The following is a 20,976-nucleotide window of genomic DNA, read 5'->3' on the forward strand; positions in this document are numbered from 1 at the left end:
AAATGGCGGACTTGTAAACCAGTGTTCGATATTCTGCCCCACAGAACTGTGGTTAGCAAGAATCCAAATAAAAGCAGAGAGATGGCTGTTAAGCCTTCAATTGAACACACCCTATGAGGGGGAACCTATCTTACCTCCCTGGTAATTGGTTTTACTGTTGAATAGCTCTTATTGCTAGGAAGCCTTTTCTGACATTCAATCGAAATCTGCCTTCCTGTAACTTAAATCCATTATTTGTGTCCTGCACTCTGAAATGAGAGAGAACGGGTCCTGACCTTCTTCAATATGACATCCTTTTAAGTATTTGAAGAATGCTATCATAACCCCCTCCTCACAACCCACCCCCACCCTACCTGCAAGCTTCCTTTTTCAAGGCTACCCGACTCTTTCAATCTCTCTTTGTGCAACTTAATTTCCAGTCCCCTTGCATTCTTCATTGTGTTCCAATTTCTCTGGCTCCTTCTGAAAGTGTGCCCAGAACTGGGCACAATAATCAGAATTCTTCTTGAAATATGGGACTTGGCCAAAGAAAGAAAATAATGGAATGATTACTTTCCCTGATTTGAAATTATAGTTCTTTTGATGTAAACAATGTAGCCTACAACTTCATTTGCCTTCTTTTAATCCATAGTGCATTGCTGACTCATATTCTGTTTGCACTACAATTCTAATATCTTTTTTTTTTTAATGAGTGCTATTACAACCCAAGTATGCACTATTCTGTATCTCTGCATTGGAGTCCCCTGTACAAGTAAGAACTTCGCTAATATTCCAGTTTATTTGTATCCCGCCTTTATTGTTTTTACAAATAACTCAAAGTGGCAAATGTATCCAGCACACCTTCCTCTTCCTATTTTTCCCACAACAACCCTGTGAAGTGGGCTGGGCTGAGGGAATCCCACTGGCCCAAAATCACAATTGGCCCAAAATCATTGTCAAGCCGTTAAGTCCACAATTAAATAGCTTGCTAATCAGCATGCCATGAGGTACATTCTCCTTCTTTTGCTGCAGTGAAGTTATAGGTACAACATTCCCACAATCTATTAAGAAATTACTGATTTATAAAAATATAAGATTATATTAACCTCAGAAAATATGTTCTTGACAAGTCAATTGCTGGCAATTGGTGATTATCATAATGTTTTCAGGGCCTTATAAATCAATCTTCCCACTATCAAGATCAGATGGTTTGATTTGTAGTTGGCTAGAATTACTTTTCTCCTTTTGAAGATAAAGAATCCCCTTTGCTGTCTTCCAATCATCTGACATTTCCTCTGTTTCCTAGATTTCTCAAAAATCTAGCAGTTCAGCATGACCATCAATTCTTTCTGCATCCGAGATACAGGCCATGTGATACTGGAGCAGCTGAATGGTAAAACTGGCATTGCTGTTCAAACTCTGTCCTTGCATGCATATATTCACATCCCATATTATCATGCCCAATAAGGGTGTGACGATGCTGTCCCATCATGCACACACAGACACAATATGGGTGTAAGGAGTTTCTATTAAGGTTTCCAAGCCTGAATTGGTATTTCCCAGCAACTCTTTGTGCCAGCATTGGCTCAGCCCCAATGAGTTCCACAAGCTATTCAAATGAACCTTGTACATTATGATTCTTGATTCTTAACAAATGTACCTTTTCTTTATGTATACTGAGAGTATTTACACCAAGACAAATTCCTTGTGTGTCCAATCACACTTGGTATAAAGTATTCTGTTCTGTTCTATTCTGTTCTGTTCTGTTCTATTCTATTCTATTCTATTCTATTCTATTCTATGAAGCCAACACTAGTCCTCAAGACAAAGGTGAGTTCAGTCTATTAGGCAAAATCAAGTTCCCAAAGCAAAGGCAAGTTCCAAGACAAAGGCAAGTGCACAAGACAAGGCAAAGGCAAATCTAAAAGGCACGTCCATAGGCAAAGGCAAGGCAAAGCAAAGGCAATCTACAGGGCACAGGGAAGGCCACAAGGAAAGGAAAGGCAAAGCCACAGTTGAAGAGGCATGATCCGAAATTCAAAGCAAGAATACACAGCAAGGAAACAAACATGTTGTTTCCATCATCATCTCCATCTGTCTGCTGTGCTAAATAGCCAGCTTCTGGTGCAGCCCGTCAAGAGGGTTGAGGCTGCCTCCTCATGGATAATCAGGCTGGCCTTCACTGCTCCTGCCTTTTCTCTGCCCTATGTATTCTTGGATCAATGCAGAAGGCAGTTCCTCTTCCTCATCACTGACTGGCTGCAGGTCCGTACTTTGCCTACCTGAAGCCTCAGGGCTGTCCTGCTGCAGGTGTGCTTCAGCCAAAGCATTCTCACATACCTGCTTGAAGCCATTCACCAACTCCCCTCCTGATGTGCCTAGAACTGGCTCATCCTCCTCTGAACTGACATATGGAAAGAATTATCTGGGGAAGTGTCTGGGGAAGTCATCACAATAGCTTCTGTGATAATGCCACAATGCTCAATGTGTCCTTTGCTTCCCACCCTTTGAAACTCCTGGTAAAGGTGTCTCCCTACTAACCTGCCTATTTCTATCACTTCAGGCAGCCCTTCACAATTTTCTTGTGGAATGCATATCTTTTATAGGTAAAGGCTGAACCAAAATAGGAGCTGAGAAGCCCTCCCTCCCTTGTTACTTGTTAACATGTTGTCTTCTTCACTGAACAACTGTGCAGTTTTTCTTTTTTCTTTTAGTTTCAGCATGTATAAAGAAGCCCGTTTTAGCATTCTTCACCTAGCTCAGTTCATTCTAATCTTCCTCTGTCCTCAACAGGTCAGACTACCTGTCTGTTCTCTTCCTTTGTGGGCTGCTTTTTTTTCATGTATATGCCCTTTTCTATTTTAATATCTTCACTAAGCTCTTTGTGTATCACATTGGCTTCTTTGGTTGTCTTTTTTTCCCCTTCTCATTGGAATTGATTATTCACTGTTGATCACCTTTAAGAGTATCAAATTCTTCTCCTGCCATGAAGTCCTACTTATCTTTGCTCTGTATTAATCAACATCTGTTTTCCTGGGGTCCAGAATAATGTGTCTGGTTACGCTGTTCCCTTAAATTCAAGGATTCCAACATTACACAGCCAGTTTCCTTAATACTTCTAGAAACTTCCATTTCCTCAACTAAGGACCATTCTGCATGTAGGTAGTCCTTGACTTACAGCCACAGTTGAGCCCAAAATGCCTGTTGCTAGGTGAGGCAGTTGTTAAGTGAGCTCTGCCCCATTTTACAGTCTTTCTTGCCACAATTGTTAAGTGAGTCACTACAGTTGGTAAATTAGTAACCCGGTTGTTAAGTGAATCTGGCTTTCCCATTGACTTTCCTCATCAGAAGGTCGCAAAAGGGAATCACATGACCCTGGGAGACTTCAATTATCATAAATATGAGCCAGTTACTAAGCATCCAAAGTTTGATCACATGACCATGGGGATACTAGATTTCAATCCCTTCCTCTACTTTGGCCACAAGAATATCCAGGTTATTTATTATTTCCTTTATGTGGTATGGTTTGTTTAATGATTATACTATTCTGTGATGCCTAATACTTTAATCTGAATCAATTATAAATTTTGAAAAATGTATTTTCTCTTATCCCTCATGTTTGCTTACGAAATGCTCCTCAAGGGGTTTGTAAACTCACGAGCACAGCTATAACTATGGATGAAAAGGTCAAATAATTTTATGCTTGTAACATCGATATTGTAAAATGTAATTAATATTGGTAGAACATTTTTTCCCTTCCCTATTCTGAATAATAAAATCCTAATAATCTCCAATTAATATTGTATAAACATTACTGTATTGAACCAACACAATGTATCAAGATTTATAACAATATAATAAAAAGGAAAGAAAAAGAACTGAGACACATTCTGTTGCTCCTGATAACTTCTCTAAATCAATCTCTGCCTTCTTGTGATGGCTGTAAAATTAGATGTAGTACCACCTTGTGTTTGTCTTTCCCGACCCATTCCAGCTGCATTATGAAATCTCATACAGAATATTATAGTTTTGTTTTTGTGTGTGTGTGTGAGTGTTTTTGAAAAAGGAGAGAAATGGCAATCAGACCTCCAAGGTACATTTGGGATAGGAAAGAAAGGATAAGCAATATCTGCCATTATTTTTAATATACTTAGGAGAATGTGTTTAGGTGGGATGTTCAATTATATATTGTGCCTTTGTCAGATACTGAAGCTTAGGTTTTACCTACATATCCATTTATATACCTACCTCGTCTTAAAGATCTCTATCTTGCCATAGTAGAAGAGGTAAGACTGTAATTTTTCTGTCTGTTGTCTGCATTTGTGTTTTTGCTGATTTATTAACTAGGACAATACAAGGAGACTCTGCCTATTATTCCTGGTGTTTGCCTGAGCTCCTGACAGCTTGGTGGAATTGAAACATCTTATTTAAAGCAAGTGGGGATCATTTTAAATATCAGCACTGACACTCAAGGACTCATTGCTAATGGACTGCACAATAACAGTTATGCAGAAAGGAAGGGAGTGGTTCCTCGACAACTTTGCTTTGCTTTCTATGAGTAATTTTCCCTACTTCATGCCTTTGTCTTTAAAGTTCTATCTCCTGTTTTCTGCCATCTCATCTTCCTAAACCTTTAGACTTCATTCTATCTGTTGGTGACATAGGGAATTTAAGGATATCTTCTGAGATGAATGCAAGTTCTCATAGGCAGTCTGGAACCATCATTAATTAGATTACTTACCAAAAATAAGAAGTTCTCTCTTGTGTGCACTGTTCCCCTGTCTTCTGGAGTACAAGCTGAATTTCTCAGACTCCCACCTGGCTTATTTACTTCTACTACCTGGTTTATTTCCAGACTACCCCCCTTGGCATGTTAATTTGTTCCCCAGTAGTTCCTGCCTCTGGAATTGAATTCAGGAGCAGATTTCAGAAGCTATGCCAGCTTAGGATCTTTCATACACAGGGAAAAGAACATTATGAGAGTGGGTACCATTCAGGGGAGGGAAATGTTTTTGAGATTTATATGGTTACTCATCTTTTGTGCCCTCTTAACTAAAAGTCTACAATGCAAATTCCTGATTATATTTGTGCATTGGGGAAGTAATCATGTTGTGGAAACCTGATTTGGATAATCAGCAGTGACCCAAGGACAAAGGAGTCAATGGAATAAAATGCATAAGATGTGTTTTAAGTGCTTTTTGAAGTTAAAATTACATCTTGCAAAATTATATCTTAGCACTGACCACCTAAATTTGAAGAGGAGGGAAGCAGCATTTAAAAAAAAAAACTGGTTATTTTACTTCACACAAAGAGCAGTGAATCATTAAAAAGAGAAAATGAAAGACATCAGCGTGGTTTTGAGGCATTTGGAGTTTTTTATTTTATTTATTTTCTATTTATTTGATTTGTCAATCGCTTACAAAATAATAGGTATAAGTATATACATAGTTATGAATACATGAAATGGGTACATATAAGAAAAATAAAAGAAACAGTAGAACAGGGACGGTAGGCACGTTGATGGCTTACTACATCTCACTCTTATTTTAGTAGAAAAAACACTGAAATTCATTAACAGTCTTCCCATTTTCTTCCTTTTTTTTACTCTTTGGGGCTTTGTGCTGTTTTGGAGCTACGGTATTTCTAAGTGAAGGATAGTTTTACAAATTATTTGTATGTGTGTGTCACTTTACAAAATGTTTTAAGGGCAGAGTATTCACTGAGGCTTTGGGGGAAGAGCAAGATAAAGACTTTTATGCAGATCAGTAATACTAAGCTAATTCAACAAGCATGAAATCCAACACTGAAGCCTTGTGTTCTTTTGCTCTGTAAAGTTGAAAAGTATAATTTATCTTGTATTTTAAAGAACATCCAAAACCTCAGGATATCATGCCATTCCTAAAGAATCCTAGAGCACAATACATGACTTATTCACACAGGAAAGTGAACAATTTCAGTGTATTTTCTTTTCTCCACTTGTGTCTCAGCTGGAATATTGACAACCAAGCTGGGTTATTGTTTTTTAATGATTTATTTATTTTCTCTTTTGCTCCCCGCCTCCTTTTTGCTTACTGAAGAACAGTACTGGAGGTGGGAAATATTTCAGAAGTTCTGTTTGCTTTATTAGGAGCCATTAAAGAGTTTCACTTCTAGGCAACACTGACAAGCTTTAAAAATCTGCTTGTTATATTGTCAAAAGTGCCCAGAAGTATGCTTTTGCCAATGGCTATTCTCGCTTATTATTCTGATTGCAGACAAATTCCATTCCTCTAATGTAAAGGGGACATAAGTTGCTAGTATCTGGGGTGCCTTTCTCAAAAGCTTCCATTGTCTCTTATACCAATGAATGGGTGTCCATTATCAACTTGTGCAAACAACTTCTGGCTGGTCAGAATGATGATTGGGTGTAGAGGTCATACTACATTCCCAATCTACAGGCTGATCTTTGTGGTAGACAGCACATTGGGCCAGTGTGATAAATTAGAAGGGCCTAATTCCCTATTCATATACCACACCCGGGAAAGATGAGGGAATTATGGTGACAATGGAATCCCTTCCGCTTCAGAGTCTCCTGTCCTCGTCTTTGCTTTTCCTATCTGCTTTGTTCTTATGACAGGGGGCCACAATCTGTTGGCCACAACCCACTACTAGGCTGTGGCCTATTCGCATGCCCTATGAAGCTGCGTGGACGTGCCTGACCCTCACACAAAACCACCCCCTCTTCCTCCCCCTGCCTCCCCCCCCCCCCGCCAAGCCACCAACCTTGAAAGATTGGGGAATGCTGTCTTAAGAGACTGCAATGTGCTATTTACAGATTAGTGGTCTCATCCATTAACATGGGATTCTCAGCTACAGGAAAAGAGAGCCTAGGGGAGCTTCCAGATGCATATTTCCTCTACCCATGTTCAGAGTGGCAACATGGTATTGGCAGGAACGATTAAGTATTGCTGGAGCTTTTACTTGCAGCCTGTAAGAAATTGAAGCACCACTATAAGAAATTATTGCTTCCTCCAACAGGCTATTAAAAATAAAAGCCAAAGCTAGTCTGGGATAAGAACAGAAGTTAGGTTAAGATTTATTATTTATTTATTTATTGCCAACTCCCCAAGGGCTCCCAGTGGTTTACATCTTCTTACATAATCGATGAAAAAAAAAAACCCACATGCAACCATTAAGGGGGCAAACCATTGATTCATGGGCACACACAAACGTACATCATTCTCTATCCCAGCAACATTCTATAAATTAGAATGCTGTATCTCTTTTATCTGCCCTCTGTAAATGACACAAAAGAAGATGCTATCTGGTTCTCTAGGAGAAGGCTATTTCCAAAGGGAGGGGGGAAAAGTTTGAAAAATATTGCCTCCTGACCCCCTGTCACCCCGAATCCCATGAAGTTTTATGTGATAACTAGGTCCTGAAACTGCAACAATAAAGGGAACAACTGACTGAAGCACTGACAGTATATTGAATAAAGCATCAAGACTAACAAAGTAATCTATTGCATTGTTCTTGGAAACAAGTTCCACTATACCAAACAGAATTTATTTTATTTCACTACACTGCTGTTGCTGCAGACTTATGAGGTACAGTAGGGCTAAGACCTCAACTGTGGAGAGGCTATGCTTTTACCCTTCGGGGGGTGGGGAGTTGCAAGTGGGCTTGAAGGTTTCCTCCTTCCTGGAATGAGAGTGTGGGAAATCAGTTCTGGAGGTCTAGAAATATGAGGGAGACCTTGAGAGAATCCCCTTTCCTTGGCAATGAAAGTGTATTATTACACTTATTATTCAACACTTGAATACACTTGAAAGTGTATTCAAGTGTTCGTCTTGTTCTGAATCCTGGTGATAGAACAACTCCAAGGAAATTGCTTGGTAGGAGCCTATGAACCAAGCCTAGCTGGAATAATCTACATTCAGGCAAACAATTCTAAAATGATGCTGGATTTGGGAGGTGAAGGGGAGGGGGAATAAGGGATTGGTTTTTCTGAAGGTCTGGTTGGGGTGGGTTGGAGGAATATTGGAGGAGCTTGAATGTTCAGAATAATGCAGCATAAATTCAGCACCAGAAAAGTAAACACGGATGTCTGAGACTTCATTTAACTTCTTTATAAACACAAGTAAATTTTACAATACCAGTTGTAGATTTCTCCAACATGGAGCAAACTCAAACAGAAGCAGATATGTTACAGGTTCAGATCAGAACAGAGCTCTAGTTTTTAGCAAGCAAGTTTGTTTCTCTTTCACTTTAGAGCTGAGCATAGAACAGAGATAAACCACGCCCAGATTCTCTCTTTAAGTTTCAGCCCTCAATTCAGCTCTCATTGGCTGACCTTGTTACTAAGATGTCGTTACTACTCTGACAGGGCAGGATTCTACAATGATGGGCAAATATGCCAAGGAGAATTAATACTCACTATAAGGAAAGGGAACAGCAATTTGGTATCCCTCCCTACTTCTAGCCCAGCTGCTTCAACTCTATGGCCAGTGAGTCTTGAGATCTGTGTATAATAAGATCTTGGCTTATCCATAACTAGTAATGGATGAACGTGTGCATATAACATAAATGGCCAAGACTAAGATAAGTGAAGACAGGGTGATATCTTCTCAGAAATCTATTCTCCACTTTTGGTGCTTCAGCAGACCCAGGGAAGGTGATGATTCCTTCTTTGAAATTCTGACAAGAAGGTATCTGAGGTAGCTCATTGAGAAAATATTTGTGGCTGAAGAATTAGGGGTTTCTCCTGGGCAATTGATCAGGAGACTAGCAGCATTTTATCCAACTGACAAATTTTATTAAACTGGTATAAACTTTTACTACATCTCATGAAACTTTGTGCCTTTTACTAACATTTGTTCATCATAAAAGGTGTTACAAGATTCCTGATTTTTTGCACCATAAACTGATAGGCTCTCTTCCTACAGTGTTGGGATATTAAAAGTATCCTCTCTTTAGTCCCTTGATTTCATTCCTGAGATTGTGGCTGGTTCCTTCAGCTCTTGTAGTTCGGCATTTCAACTTCTATTCCTGGGAAGTGGATTAGGTACAGCCCAGGAGTTCATGGCTATCATGGCAAACAGGGGCCTGTCCCAGGGCATAACTGACTCAATTCGTACAATTTTTACCCTTCAACAGTTGGTTTATGATCTGAAATTAAAGGTTGCTTTTTTTTGCTCCGTTGTCACGATCCAGTCATTTTCTGATCACTCTGAGGTGAATTGACACTTCCAATATCTGCAAGGAGGAAAGATCAATTAGAATAATCCACTTCATGCACCTTAGGGATCTGGTTGATTTCCAGCAAGCAGTTGAGGAGTTAATAAAATGATCTGGCAAGCAATTCTACAGCATTTATTGTGAATTACTTAAATGCTGCATTGGCCAGGATGCCGGATGTCATAAATAATGATGATGTTCAGTTTTCTATCCCTATCCTGGCTTAAGAGGTCTGGAGGCTGGCAGAGGCTGGATCATTTGAAATATGATAAAGTTGAATGCTAAAAGTTGTTTGTTCAGAAATTGTCTGGTTCCTTGGAAATTGAATTTCCTCCAGATGGGATTGCAGTGCTCCAGAATGCACTGTTCTGAAAGGAAGAAGTCCGGGATCTAAGAGAATTCCTGGAATCATAGTTCTAGCAGCAGCAGCAGGAGGAGCCTATGATTGTGAGAACTTTTGCCCAGCTTCAACTGGTGCATTATTCCTGGAATTTGATCTGCAGCCCATAGTCATTCACTCTTTCATCATGTTTTGTAAGGACCACTGCAGTTGCCCTCTACTTGGAGCTGGCTCTGAAAACTATTCAAAAATTTCAAGTGGTTCCTAATGTAGAGGGCTGTGGCCTCCCCAGCAAAAACCCACTGGGCAAGGGGAGATCGTTCTTCAATGGCTGAATAGTGGTTCAGTATAAGTTCCTCGTACAATTTAAAAAGCTGATTATAACCTACAAAACCCTTTGTGGCTTGGGTCCTAGTTACCTTGGAGACTGTCTGCTTCAAATAGAATCTGGCTACCCTACAAATTTGAGTCAGCAAAGTATGCTGTCTGTTCTCCACCTCTGTAGAATTAAAGAGAGGAGGAGGGGTTGTCAGAAAATGTGCCAGTTCTGTTTCTGCACCAGTGGGGTGGTATACCCCGCCTCCAAGCAGTGGTGGGATTCAAATAATTTAACAGCCACTTCTCTGCCCTAATGACAGGCTTGGTGGATGTGGCTGGGTGGGCATGGCCAGGGTGGGTGTGGCCAGAGGGCATGACAGCACTCAGCCTCCTGCAGCACTCTGCCAGCTAAAACGGGGCACAGGAGTCAATTACAAAATGTGAGCTTTGCTTTGTGACATCCAGATCCAGTGAGCAAGAGGTGTGAACTGCACAGAAAATACACTTTTGTTTGGTTATAAAGAAATATCGCCAAAAGTCAGATGTACACTAAATGTAGATTGACTTTTAGCTACACACCTCCCCAGCAAACAGCAAATTTTGAAGCTCCAGGTAAAGAGGATGAGTAACCACAGTTTGCATGTTGAAGGTTCCTAAAGGAATGATGGGAAACTGTATTTTAAAGAACATTTGAGGGAGGGGTGCAGAATAGCCCTTCTCTGCCTGAGGCAGTAGAGACCCGGCACCAATTTTTGTGAAGCAACTGATCAACACTGACAGGGTAAACCAATAGTATATGAAACTAAGAGCAAACTCCACTCCCTTCTAGTACTGATGGTGTTACCTAGTTTGGTAATGAAACATCTGCAAGAAACCTATCAAGCTCAGAGAGCACCAAGGACCCCACAGTTCAACCCTGAGCTACAAATATTCTCTTCTATCGATAAACACTTTTAGTTAGAAGGCCTACGTTATATGAGATGGCTCCCAGTGGATTTCGTACTAAATTTTGATGTGATTTCTGTAAATAAGGAATGTAGAATTATAGTGGCTGACCCTTCATACATAAATAAAAAATACAAAGGTAAGGAATAAACAAATAAAAAAACAGATTTGAAAAAGGAAAAGACTCAGGAAAGAAAAAGCCTCCAAGCTAAAGATAATCTTTTTTGTCAATCAAGTAAATAAATAAAATTGAACAGTCTTCCTTCACTGGATTTTTGCATTTAAGATATTAGGGGTTACTTCTAGTCCATTTTTCTTGCTGTATTATTTTACTCAAATTTTAAAAGGGTCTTTAGGTATAGAAAGCAGCCTAGAGTTATATGACTGGGGTGTCATTGAAAGGATCTAAAATATACAAATTAAATTGTAGCGCAACATTAGAAGTACATTTGTGAATTATGACAAACACGTAGAAGCAGAACCTGTCATTTTTTTAAAATGATATTTCGTGATTTACTGCTATTTATTGATTTGGAGATAACAATAAATTATGGATATTTTTAGAAACCAAGACATTACTATTTACTTTCATGAAGGAAGAATAATAAATAATACAGTTTGAACACAAAGACTTTTTTTAAATGTAGCTATTAGTTGCACTACACGAAAGAAAGAAAAAATAAAGAACAGAGAATGTTTTTTTTTTTCTAGGGGGAGACAGTTTGTTATGGTGCTTTGAAGATACCAGGATAGAAACCAGGAGGCTGTGAGTTCTAATTCTCCTCAGGCATGTAGCCAGCTTGGTGATAGAATAGAATACTTTATTGGCCAAGTGTGGATTGGACATACAAGGAATTTGTCTTGGTGTAAATTCTCTCAGTGTACATAAAGAAAAGATACATTCATTAAGAATCAAGAATCATAACGTACAACACTTAATGATAGTCATAGGGTACAATCAACAATCAAATCATACTAGGAAACAGTCAAGTGGGAAGGGATGGGTGATAAGGAGTGGTGAGAAGATTAACAGTAATAGTAGTGTACACTTTGTAAATAGTTGAACAGTGCTGAAGGAATTATTTGTTTAGCAGAGTGATGGCTTTCAGGAAAAAACTGTTCTGGACTCTTTTTGACTCATGCAGTATACAGGTCCTCGATTGAAGGCACGTGGGTTGTAATTGTTTTTTCTGCAGTCCTAATTATTCTCTGAAGTCTGTGTCTGTCCTGTTGGGTTGCAGAACCAAACCAGACAGTTATAGGGGTGCAGATTGGCCAGCTTGGGTCAACTGCTGTTTCTCAGCCCTAGAAAAAAGGTAACGGCAAACCACTTTCCAAAACCTTACCAGGGAAACTGTAAGTACAAAAAAAGAAAAGAAAAGAAACACCACCCTGGAATGAAAGGCATAACATAAATGTAAAGGAATTTGTAAGTTAAATTTGGTAAAACACATCTTTTGGAATGGAGTAAAGTATTTAAATTCTGATTTGAAATTCTATAGCCAGGTATAGTGCTAGTAGTATTGAGTAATATTAGAATGTAAAAATAAAGGATTCCATGTCAGAATAGAAAGGTCTTAGCTATAGACCAGAGGTTACCAAACGTGGCAACTTTAAGACTTGTGGACTTCAACTCCCAGAATCCCATGCTAGCTCCCAGAAACTATGCTGGTTAAGGTATTCTGGGAATTGAAGTCCATAGATCTTAAAGTTGCCAAGTTTGGAGGCCCCTGCTATAAGCTATCTGCCCACCCACTCACCCCTTGATGAGAAATAAATTTCCTTACTTAGGGCAGATATCTGATTCCATTCAATCAAGGGAGCCAACATACTGCCCACGATGCTTACTCTTTTGGGTGATTTATTCCCTATATTAATTTCTCCTTTATATTACTTCAGGAAAAGATATTCCATTCTCTTGCTAATGAAAAAGGAAATGTAGGATCCTTGCATTCTTCTTTGCGGCTGTGGCTGAACTTGAGACTAACGAGATGATGAACTTGTATAGATGATCCATGGCAACCCAGTGTTTGACGAAGAATAGTTGTTATATCCCAACGGAAAGAGTAACAATAGTGTGAGCAAAGAGTGTATGTGCCCATTACTTTAATCAACATTATCTTGGTCTAACAGGCTATTTCTGACATTTCAAACAACCGCTCTTCTGGAGAGAGGTAACAGCTGTTAGTGCCTCTTGCATATTCTTGTCCATAGCAACCTAAACCACTCGCTGTCACCTTGGTGCCTTGAAGCAAGATTCCTACTATTTTCTGAACTTCAAAGCTTCCAAATGTGCAGTGGCCATGTGGACAGCCTCCATGCTAATTCCAGTAAGGCAGAAGTCTGCCTGGCTCTGTTGGATTTGCCCTCCTTATTCACAGTTTGAGATGGTGTGTTTTTTTTTTTTTTTACTGCCTTCTGAAAGCAAATGGCAGCACTGCGTACATGGAGGAGAAGGAGTGTCTCTAGACTTTGAGGCAATCATTAGATAATCACCTCTCATTATTAAACTTTAATTTAAATTGTGTAAAGAACAAACAAACTCGTATCAAAGGAGCCTCTGGCATTTTTCAGCACTTGATTAAATTTGAGGGTGTGGGGGTTGAAAGCCATGTAGACTCTTTGACTTATTTCCTCTGAGTTTCCATCTTCTGATTTCTCTCATTGCTGCAAGGAAATAATATGAATTATTGCTCAAGACTAGATCTTTCTTTTCAGATGGATTAAATTAGAAATATAGATTCAAAACTCTTTACCCATTGCCCCTCCATAGCGTGCCCCAAATTTATTCCTCATTGTTTCCCTTCCTCATTAATTTTTCATCAGCATGTTCATACATTTTCGTCCTTAATTCTTCAAGTTTTCCTATTCTGGGTTCTCATGTGTAATATGTAGCTTGTCCATCTTACTGTCAATCTTTAGAAAACTGTCCCTACATATTTCATTGTGGTACAGAGCAAAATTTGCTACATCTGAAGTTCATGGACTGTAAATAGAGGTTCAGAAGTATTTCTAGTAGAAAATTATTTGTGTGACATTAGTATTTGAACAACATACATGTTCCTTTCCTACCACTGATGTTTCAAAAAGAAGACTAAGACTATGTTTCATTTTACATTTCCCTCTTCTCTTACTTCAGTGAGAAATGTTTGAAAGGGGAGGAGGGGTATAGCTCTGGTAGGACTATCATCATGACAATTTCACGGAATACAAAGAATGACCAAACAGGCAATTGTCCTGGGAGGGTATATGAATTTGAAAATTCAAAGGTAGAGGTGGATAAAATTGCCCAAAATAATTGTCCATTGGTATAAAGCTACTTCAGAGCAATGCAATAAAGCAGTATGACAATACTAATCAGTTTAATATAATTCTACCTAGAGTTTAGCTGCTTCAGAATGATTCTGTTACCCACTCTGAATGAACACTAGGATAATTTTATATAGATACAGGAATATTATGTTAGATGGACCTGTAACAGTGCACAGTGACCTGTAACAGTGCACAGTTCCCTCCCTCCTGTCCTTCATCCTTCCCCTTCAATGAAAATACTATGGGATTATCTACCCTGAAGGGAAATGATCAGCTTCTTTGTCAGGAATCAGAACCTTCTCATCCCATGAAATATATTTGTCCAATGCATATATTATTCAACCTAACTCCAGTTTTGTACACCACAGCTTACAATATAAAACATACATTTTAGCATCCATATAACTTATTCATAAAATTAAAGGTAAATGTGAACATTTTAAAGCGGTCTAATTTGAAAAGATAAATAGAAAGGTATATAAAACACAAAGTAATTAAAAGCCAAATGAAAGTAGCAAAAACAGAATTACAAAACCTTGTTAAAAACCTTGTCTTCCCCTTGTAAAGGACCATGAGGAAAGGCCCTTTGTTGTTGCTTGTCAGCTTTACAAGCCCTACTAGCAAGTCAAAAGATATCGCATCAGCAGGTTCATGAGGTTGAGGCTCAAAGCATCCAAAGCTCAGGCTCCTTCTTTGAATTGGATCTGGGAATGTTCTAGTAATCCAGGTGTCTGGTGTCAAACTGATTCATCCCTTTAGCTCCATCCAAGATGCAAGAGGCCATGTTTTACCTTAATTAAAATGTCTGAAACATTTTATTTTGTTTATTTTTTTATTTATTTGATTTGTCAATCGCTTACAAGATACAGGTGTAAGAATAAACATAGTTTTGAATACATGAGATAGATACTTATAAGAAAAATAAAAAGAAACAATAGGACAGGGACGGTAGGCACATTGGTGCGCTTATGCATGCCCCCTACAGGCCTCTTAGGAAGGGGGTGAGGTCAATAGTAGACAGTCTAAGGTTAAAGTTTTTGGGGTTTGGGGAAGAAACCACAGAGTCAGGTAGAGTATTCCAAACATCGACCACTCTGTTGCTGACCACTCTGTATTTTCTGCATTCAAGTTTGGTGCGGTTAACCTTGTGTTTGTATCTATTGTGTGCTCTTGTATTGTTATGATTGAAGCTGAAGTATTCATTTGCAGGTAGGACATTGCAATGTATGATTTTATATACTATATTTAGATCAGACCGAAGGCGGCGTAGTTCTAGGTTTTCTAGGTCTAGAGTTTCAAGTCTGGTGGCATAAGGTATTCTGCAATGAGTAGAGGAGCGGAGAACTCTTTTTGTGAAATATTTCTGGACTTTCTCAATTGTGTTAGTATCAGATACATGATATGGGTTCCAGACTGATGAGCTGTATTCAAATATAGGTCTAGCAAATGTTTTCTATGCTCTAGTTAGCAGTGTGATATTACCAGAGAAGAAGCTATGTAGGATTAGATTAACAACTCTTAATGCCTTTTTGGCTATGTAGTTACAGTGGGCTCTAGCACTTAGATCATTAGAGATGAATACTCCAAGATCCTTGACAGAATTTGGATCCTCAACAAGGTCTTGACTATTTAGCTTGTATTTTATTTTCTGAATTTTTTTGCCAATATGCAAGACAGAGCATTTATTTGTTGAGATTTGAAGTTGCCATTTGATTGACCATTCTGATACATAGTCAAGGTCTTTTTGGAGGGTAGTAGTATTGTCTGTGGTGTTGAATAGCTTTACATCATCACAGAGGTCATTTATGTAGAGTGTGAAGAGAGTTGGTCCTAAGACACTGCCTTGGGGGATATCACTGTTGACAGGTACAGAATTTGATAGGATGCTCCCAATTTTGACCATTTGTTGTCTGTTTGACAGGAATGCTTCTATCCAGTTATGCAGGTGTCCAGAGATACCATAAGATTTTAGTTTTAGGAATAGTTTGTCATATACCACTGAAAAGAAGGCTTTACAAAAGTCTATGCAGATTGTGTCTATTGCTTTGCCCTGATCGAGTTGTGTAGTCCATATGTTTTTGCAGTGTAAGAGTTGCAGATTGCAGGATAGTTATTTCTGAAACCAAATTGTTTATTGGAGAGTAGGTTGTTTGTTTCTAAGTGGAGGATGATGGATTGGCTAATAATTGATTCCATGACTTTACAGGTGACGCAACATAAGGAGATTGGTCTGTAATTTTCAACTAGGCTGGGGTCTCCCTTTTTGAAGATGGGGATGACCGTGGCTTGTGACCATAGTTTTGGCAAGGAGCTGGTCCTGAAAGATTTTGCAAAGATTATGCTTAGAGGTTTGGCTATGGCAGCGGATAGCTTTTTTAAGAAGTAGGCACATATTCCATCTGGTCCAATAGATAGGGGTGGTTTTAGATTGCGCAGTGCTTTTTCAACAATGTCTTCTGTAAAATTGATATGTATTAGATCATTGTAGTTGTCTGTGGTTTGACTAGGAAGTACTGGGCTTGATCCATTGCTGTTTACAAATACTGAGCCTCATGTGTTAAAGAGTTAAAGATAGCCGCTTAGGATGTGATAAATACCGCATACATTGCTGAAATTAGTTCTTTTTCCCCCCAGATAGGGATAGAGAAGATGGACCAACCAAGTTGGTAAAGACAGCTGCTGAATTATGCTTACTCAGGCAACATTGAATTAAGAAACTCATCTAAAATACAGAGTTGATTATGTAATCTTATCAAAGATCACTTGAATTCTGTATCCAAACTTTTCCCACCCACAAATTTGCCTGCATACATTTTTTGCTCTTTCTCCCACTTCCCCATCCATCCATCCATCCATCCATCCACCCCCAAACTGCCTTCAATCAACTACTCAAGAGTTTCATACCCTGCCTGGAATCAGGCTGTAGAAGGTGGAGTCATCTTCTACATGCTGATCCTGCTGCAGCTCAGAACTCCAGGTGACTTTCCTTCTTTAATTGGGAAGGAAGCTTGCCTTATCCCAAATAAAAATGCAAATTATCCAAAAAGTCAAGTTCGCAACAGATGACAACAGATTTTACTCACTGTGTTCTTTGAGTCCTTTGTGATTTTCTTTTTTTGTTCCAACCGCAGAATTTTAAATGATTTTTTTTTATAATTAAAGTGTAATAAGTGAAAATGGCAAGTGAATAATAAAAGCTTATGGGAAAATAGGCCGTGCTGTAACAACAGAGACAAAAGAAAGTTGCTGTAACTTATCAAGATGCGTAAGTTTATAGTTGGCTTGGCTATGTATCTCTTGGTGTATGTTGTATATTGTTCAATTTCATCATCTCCCTTTTTCCTCCCTCTCTCTCATTCTCTCCCGCATTCTTCTTTTTTTAACAAGGTACATGATCACATCCCTAGACCGAACCCACGCCGGCTTCTACCGCTGCATTGTGCGCAATCGCATGGGAGCCCTGCTGCAAAGACAGACCGAAGTACAAGTGGCATGTAAGTGCTATGAGCCCTTTCCTCCCAACGGTTTAGGAATGTGCAAGGCATCCTTCTATAGAACAAAGACAGCTACAAGTCAGAAGGGCAGCCAAGATTGTCATATTGCCTGAATTAATGTTTGGACCACTTCTTAAAAATGGAATAATGAGATTAGGATTTTAAAAGGCTTAAAAGGTGCAGAGCACATTATGAAGGACCTCTCCAGAGTGGAAGGAGTACTTCAAGCAAAAAGGAGAAAATTAACTAAGGGGCAAAGCTGTATGGAAGAGCATGTCACAGAATGCCAAAGGAAATTATAGCTGATTAGTCAAACATGGGCTTTGATTCTGTGAGTCTGAAAACACTTTCACAAAAGAATCATTCCTAAGACAATGCAGGATAAAGGACAAAACTGCAGGACAAAATTGCTTCAGTTGCAATTTTGTGTTCTCCGTTTGGGGGTTTGCCTATTATTACATTCGTGTATGTCATTATTTTATTTTATGAACTTTTGGACAGTTTGGAAATGTATTCACTTGCCCCAAGTTGCTTTGCCACGTTAATCATGAAGTTGCTTTGGATTTCCTTCTGATTGCAAGCAGCCCCTATATTGGCTTCTCCATCAAAGTCAGGAAATTTTGCTAATTTCAATGATAAATTGTTAGGTAAGATGGCTATGGTACCTTATTTTAAAAAAAAAGAATAAACCAAAATTTATCCTTGGTCACTAATAGAATAATCAGCCAAGATCAGTCAATTAGTTATGTGACATTTGGATGATCCTTAATAAGCAAAGTTAAGTGAGAAATTTTGAGGGGCTAAAAAGCTGTTCAGCTGAGCCATGCAAAATAGAATTTGCACCAACAAAGTGGAAGAGAAAAGCAGGGAAAGTGAAATTAACAGAAAGCCTCTTTCTTAACAGGGTGAGTTATGAACTATATGAAAAGAACATCATCAAACCAGGACTTCTTTCACCTTTTTCAGATCACGATTAGAGGAACTTGCAAAGGACATCGCTCAGCCAACTGCAAAATTTTTAGATATCGGAATCATGAAAGGAATTCTGTAGCTGTGCTCTATATATTAGAAGTCACCTTCCAGGCTTTATCACACTTTATTAATCCTCTGTCAACAATAAGCTGACCTTTGATAGCTGTGCCAAATCATAGAACCTCAAATCACAAAAGCAATGTCTGCTTCTTCCATGCTGAGAGATTACATTTAAATGTCTTTTTTTTTTCATTTGTTGCTCCTCTTTTTAAAGCTCTTTCAGAGTGCACATCTTTATTTGTAAAAAATTTCAGTGGCAAGTAAGACCTGAATTTTTTTCTCTTTTCACATAATAGTTTTGACCTTTGGTCCCTTAAGATATTCCCTTAAGGAAGAAAGCTCTTGAGAATTTGAGGGTCATCAGAAGAGCCTGAAACTGGATGGCTAAATGAGCATAAAAGGGCTGAAATAGCTGTGGGAGGCAGTCAGCAGATTAAGGGGTAGATTAGTATTATAGCACAGTGTTTTTCAACCTGGGCAACTTGACGATGTGGCTGGGGAATTCTAGGAGTTGAAGCCCAGACATCATCAAGTTGAGAAATGCTGTTATAACACATTTCATTAAAGTTCGTGGAAATCCAGTTTGAGAAGCTCTTTCCCTGAAACGTTAAATCCTTCAGATAGTTTTTAGCAAAAGCAAGCCATTCTCCTCCACAACACTTTCTGGAAGGCAGGGAAAGTAAACAGCATTTATAACAATTACACCGCCATTGCCTGTCGCAGGGATAAGCTGCCCGTATAAATCAGATCTAGTCTCTCCAACATGCAGGCAAGAAGACTGAAACATTAATGACCAAGCTTCAGCCAGCTGGATCAGGCTGCTGGCACCTCTGGCAATTAGCGAGGGAAATCTTACACCTCGCCATTGCAGGGTATATTATCCAGGAAGTAAGAGGGGAGGGATTTTCTCTGGGATAAGAAGTACTTTGGAGGACAACACTTTGGAACACAGGAATATTTATAAGATTTAAAACAGCCTTCCCCAGTCTAGTACAAGTAGTCCTCGATTTATGACCACAATTGAGCCAAAAAATTATGTTGCAAAGCAAGATATTGGTTAAGTGAGTTTGGCCCCGTTTTACAACCTGTCTCGCCATATTTGTTAAGTAAATCCCTGCAGTCGTTAAGTTAGGTGAATCTGTTAAGTGAATCTGGCTTTCTCATTCATTTTGCTTGTCAGAAGGTCACAAAAGGGGATCACATGACCCCAGGATACTGCAAACCCTCATAAATGTGAGCCAAGCACCTGAATTTTGATCAGGTGACCCTGGGGAATGCTCATCGTAAGTGTGAAAAACAGTCATAGGTCATTTTTTTGGTGTCATTGTAACTTTGAATGGTCACTAAATGAATGGTTGTAAGTCAAGGATTACCTGTAACCTGAGTTTCTAGAAATGTTAGGTCACCCCACCCCCAAATTACTATCTTACATCCTAAAAGGGACTCTTCTCAGGTTGAAGGTTCAGGATTTCTAGCAGCTTCCTGCAAGTTACAGTCCTTTCCAAAAATTTCAAGCAAAACATGAGGAATTGCAGTTGCAATATATCTACTGAATAGCAGTTAATGGGAAGGGCTGATTTAATCTAGCTACATCAGAAATCTTAGATATGACTTGTGTGGGGAACCTGCAAGTATCCAGGTGTTGCTGAATTGCAGCTCTATTGCAGCACTATTAAAGCTAATGATGAAGAATGATTGGAGTTGGAGCCAGCTGTATACGAAGGATCGCAATCCTTGAATTAGGAATAACAGAATAACAGAATTGGAAGAGGCCTTAGAGCAGTGGTAGTGTGCTACTGGTTTGGACTGGTTCAGCTGAACCAGTCGTTTTAAAAAAAAGCCTCCAACGATCAACTGAGAGGAGGAAAAAAATCCTCAGACAATCAGCTGAGAAGAGAAAGAAGCAAAAAGCACAAGATCAGCCTTCCCACCAGCCCCTGCACTTTTCTCTTCTTTATCCTCTCAGCTGATTAGCGCTACAGGCCTTAGCTGGTGCACTACAGGGCTTAGCTGGTGCATGCACAATCACTAAACCGGTAGTGGAACAGGTAGGATCCCACGGCTGTCTTAGAGGTCTTCAGCGCCCCTGCTCAAGCAGGGCAACCTATACCATTTCAGACAAGTGGTTGTACATCTCTTCTTAAAAACGTCCCATGATGGGGCAGCCACAACTTAATTCCACTGAATAATTGTTCTGTCAGGAAATTTATCCTTAGAAAAAGCAGTGTAATGAAACTTTAAAGAAGCAGGTAGAACACTCAGTTGTGGGGAGGGAAGGCGGGAACTCCCCTCCCGGTTCTTTTCAGCACCATGGAACTTATGTTCGTAAATAACTTGGGA

General features: G+C 39.2%; 1 protein-coding gene across 3 annotated transcripts in view; it reads left to right on the top strand.

Annotated features, from left to right (window-relative positions):
- The window catches only part of SDK2 (sidekick cell adhesion molecule 2), a 407,043-nt gene that overhangs the window by 283,678 nt on the left and 102,389 nt on the right, over positions 1 to 20,976 (top strand). For all 3 annotated transcript variants that reach the window (XM_087925011.1, XM_087925012.1, XM_087925013.1), the window contains exon 3: positions 17,498 to 17,604. In XM_087925011.1, coding sequence (XP_087781137.1) covers positions 17,498 to 17,604 — 107 coding nt within the window. The remainder of the gene's footprint in view (positions 1 to 17,497; positions 17,605 to 20,976) is intronic.

This window comes from Pseudonaja textilis, chromosome 2 (assembly GCF_049901715.1).
Source record: "Pseudonaja textilis isolate UNSWEBS1 chromosome 2, rPseTex1.2, whole genome shotgun sequence".
In the NCBI taxonomy this organism is placed as follows: domain Eukaryota; kingdom Metazoa; phylum Chordata; class Lepidosauria; order Squamata; family Elapidae; genus Pseudonaja; species Pseudonaja textilis.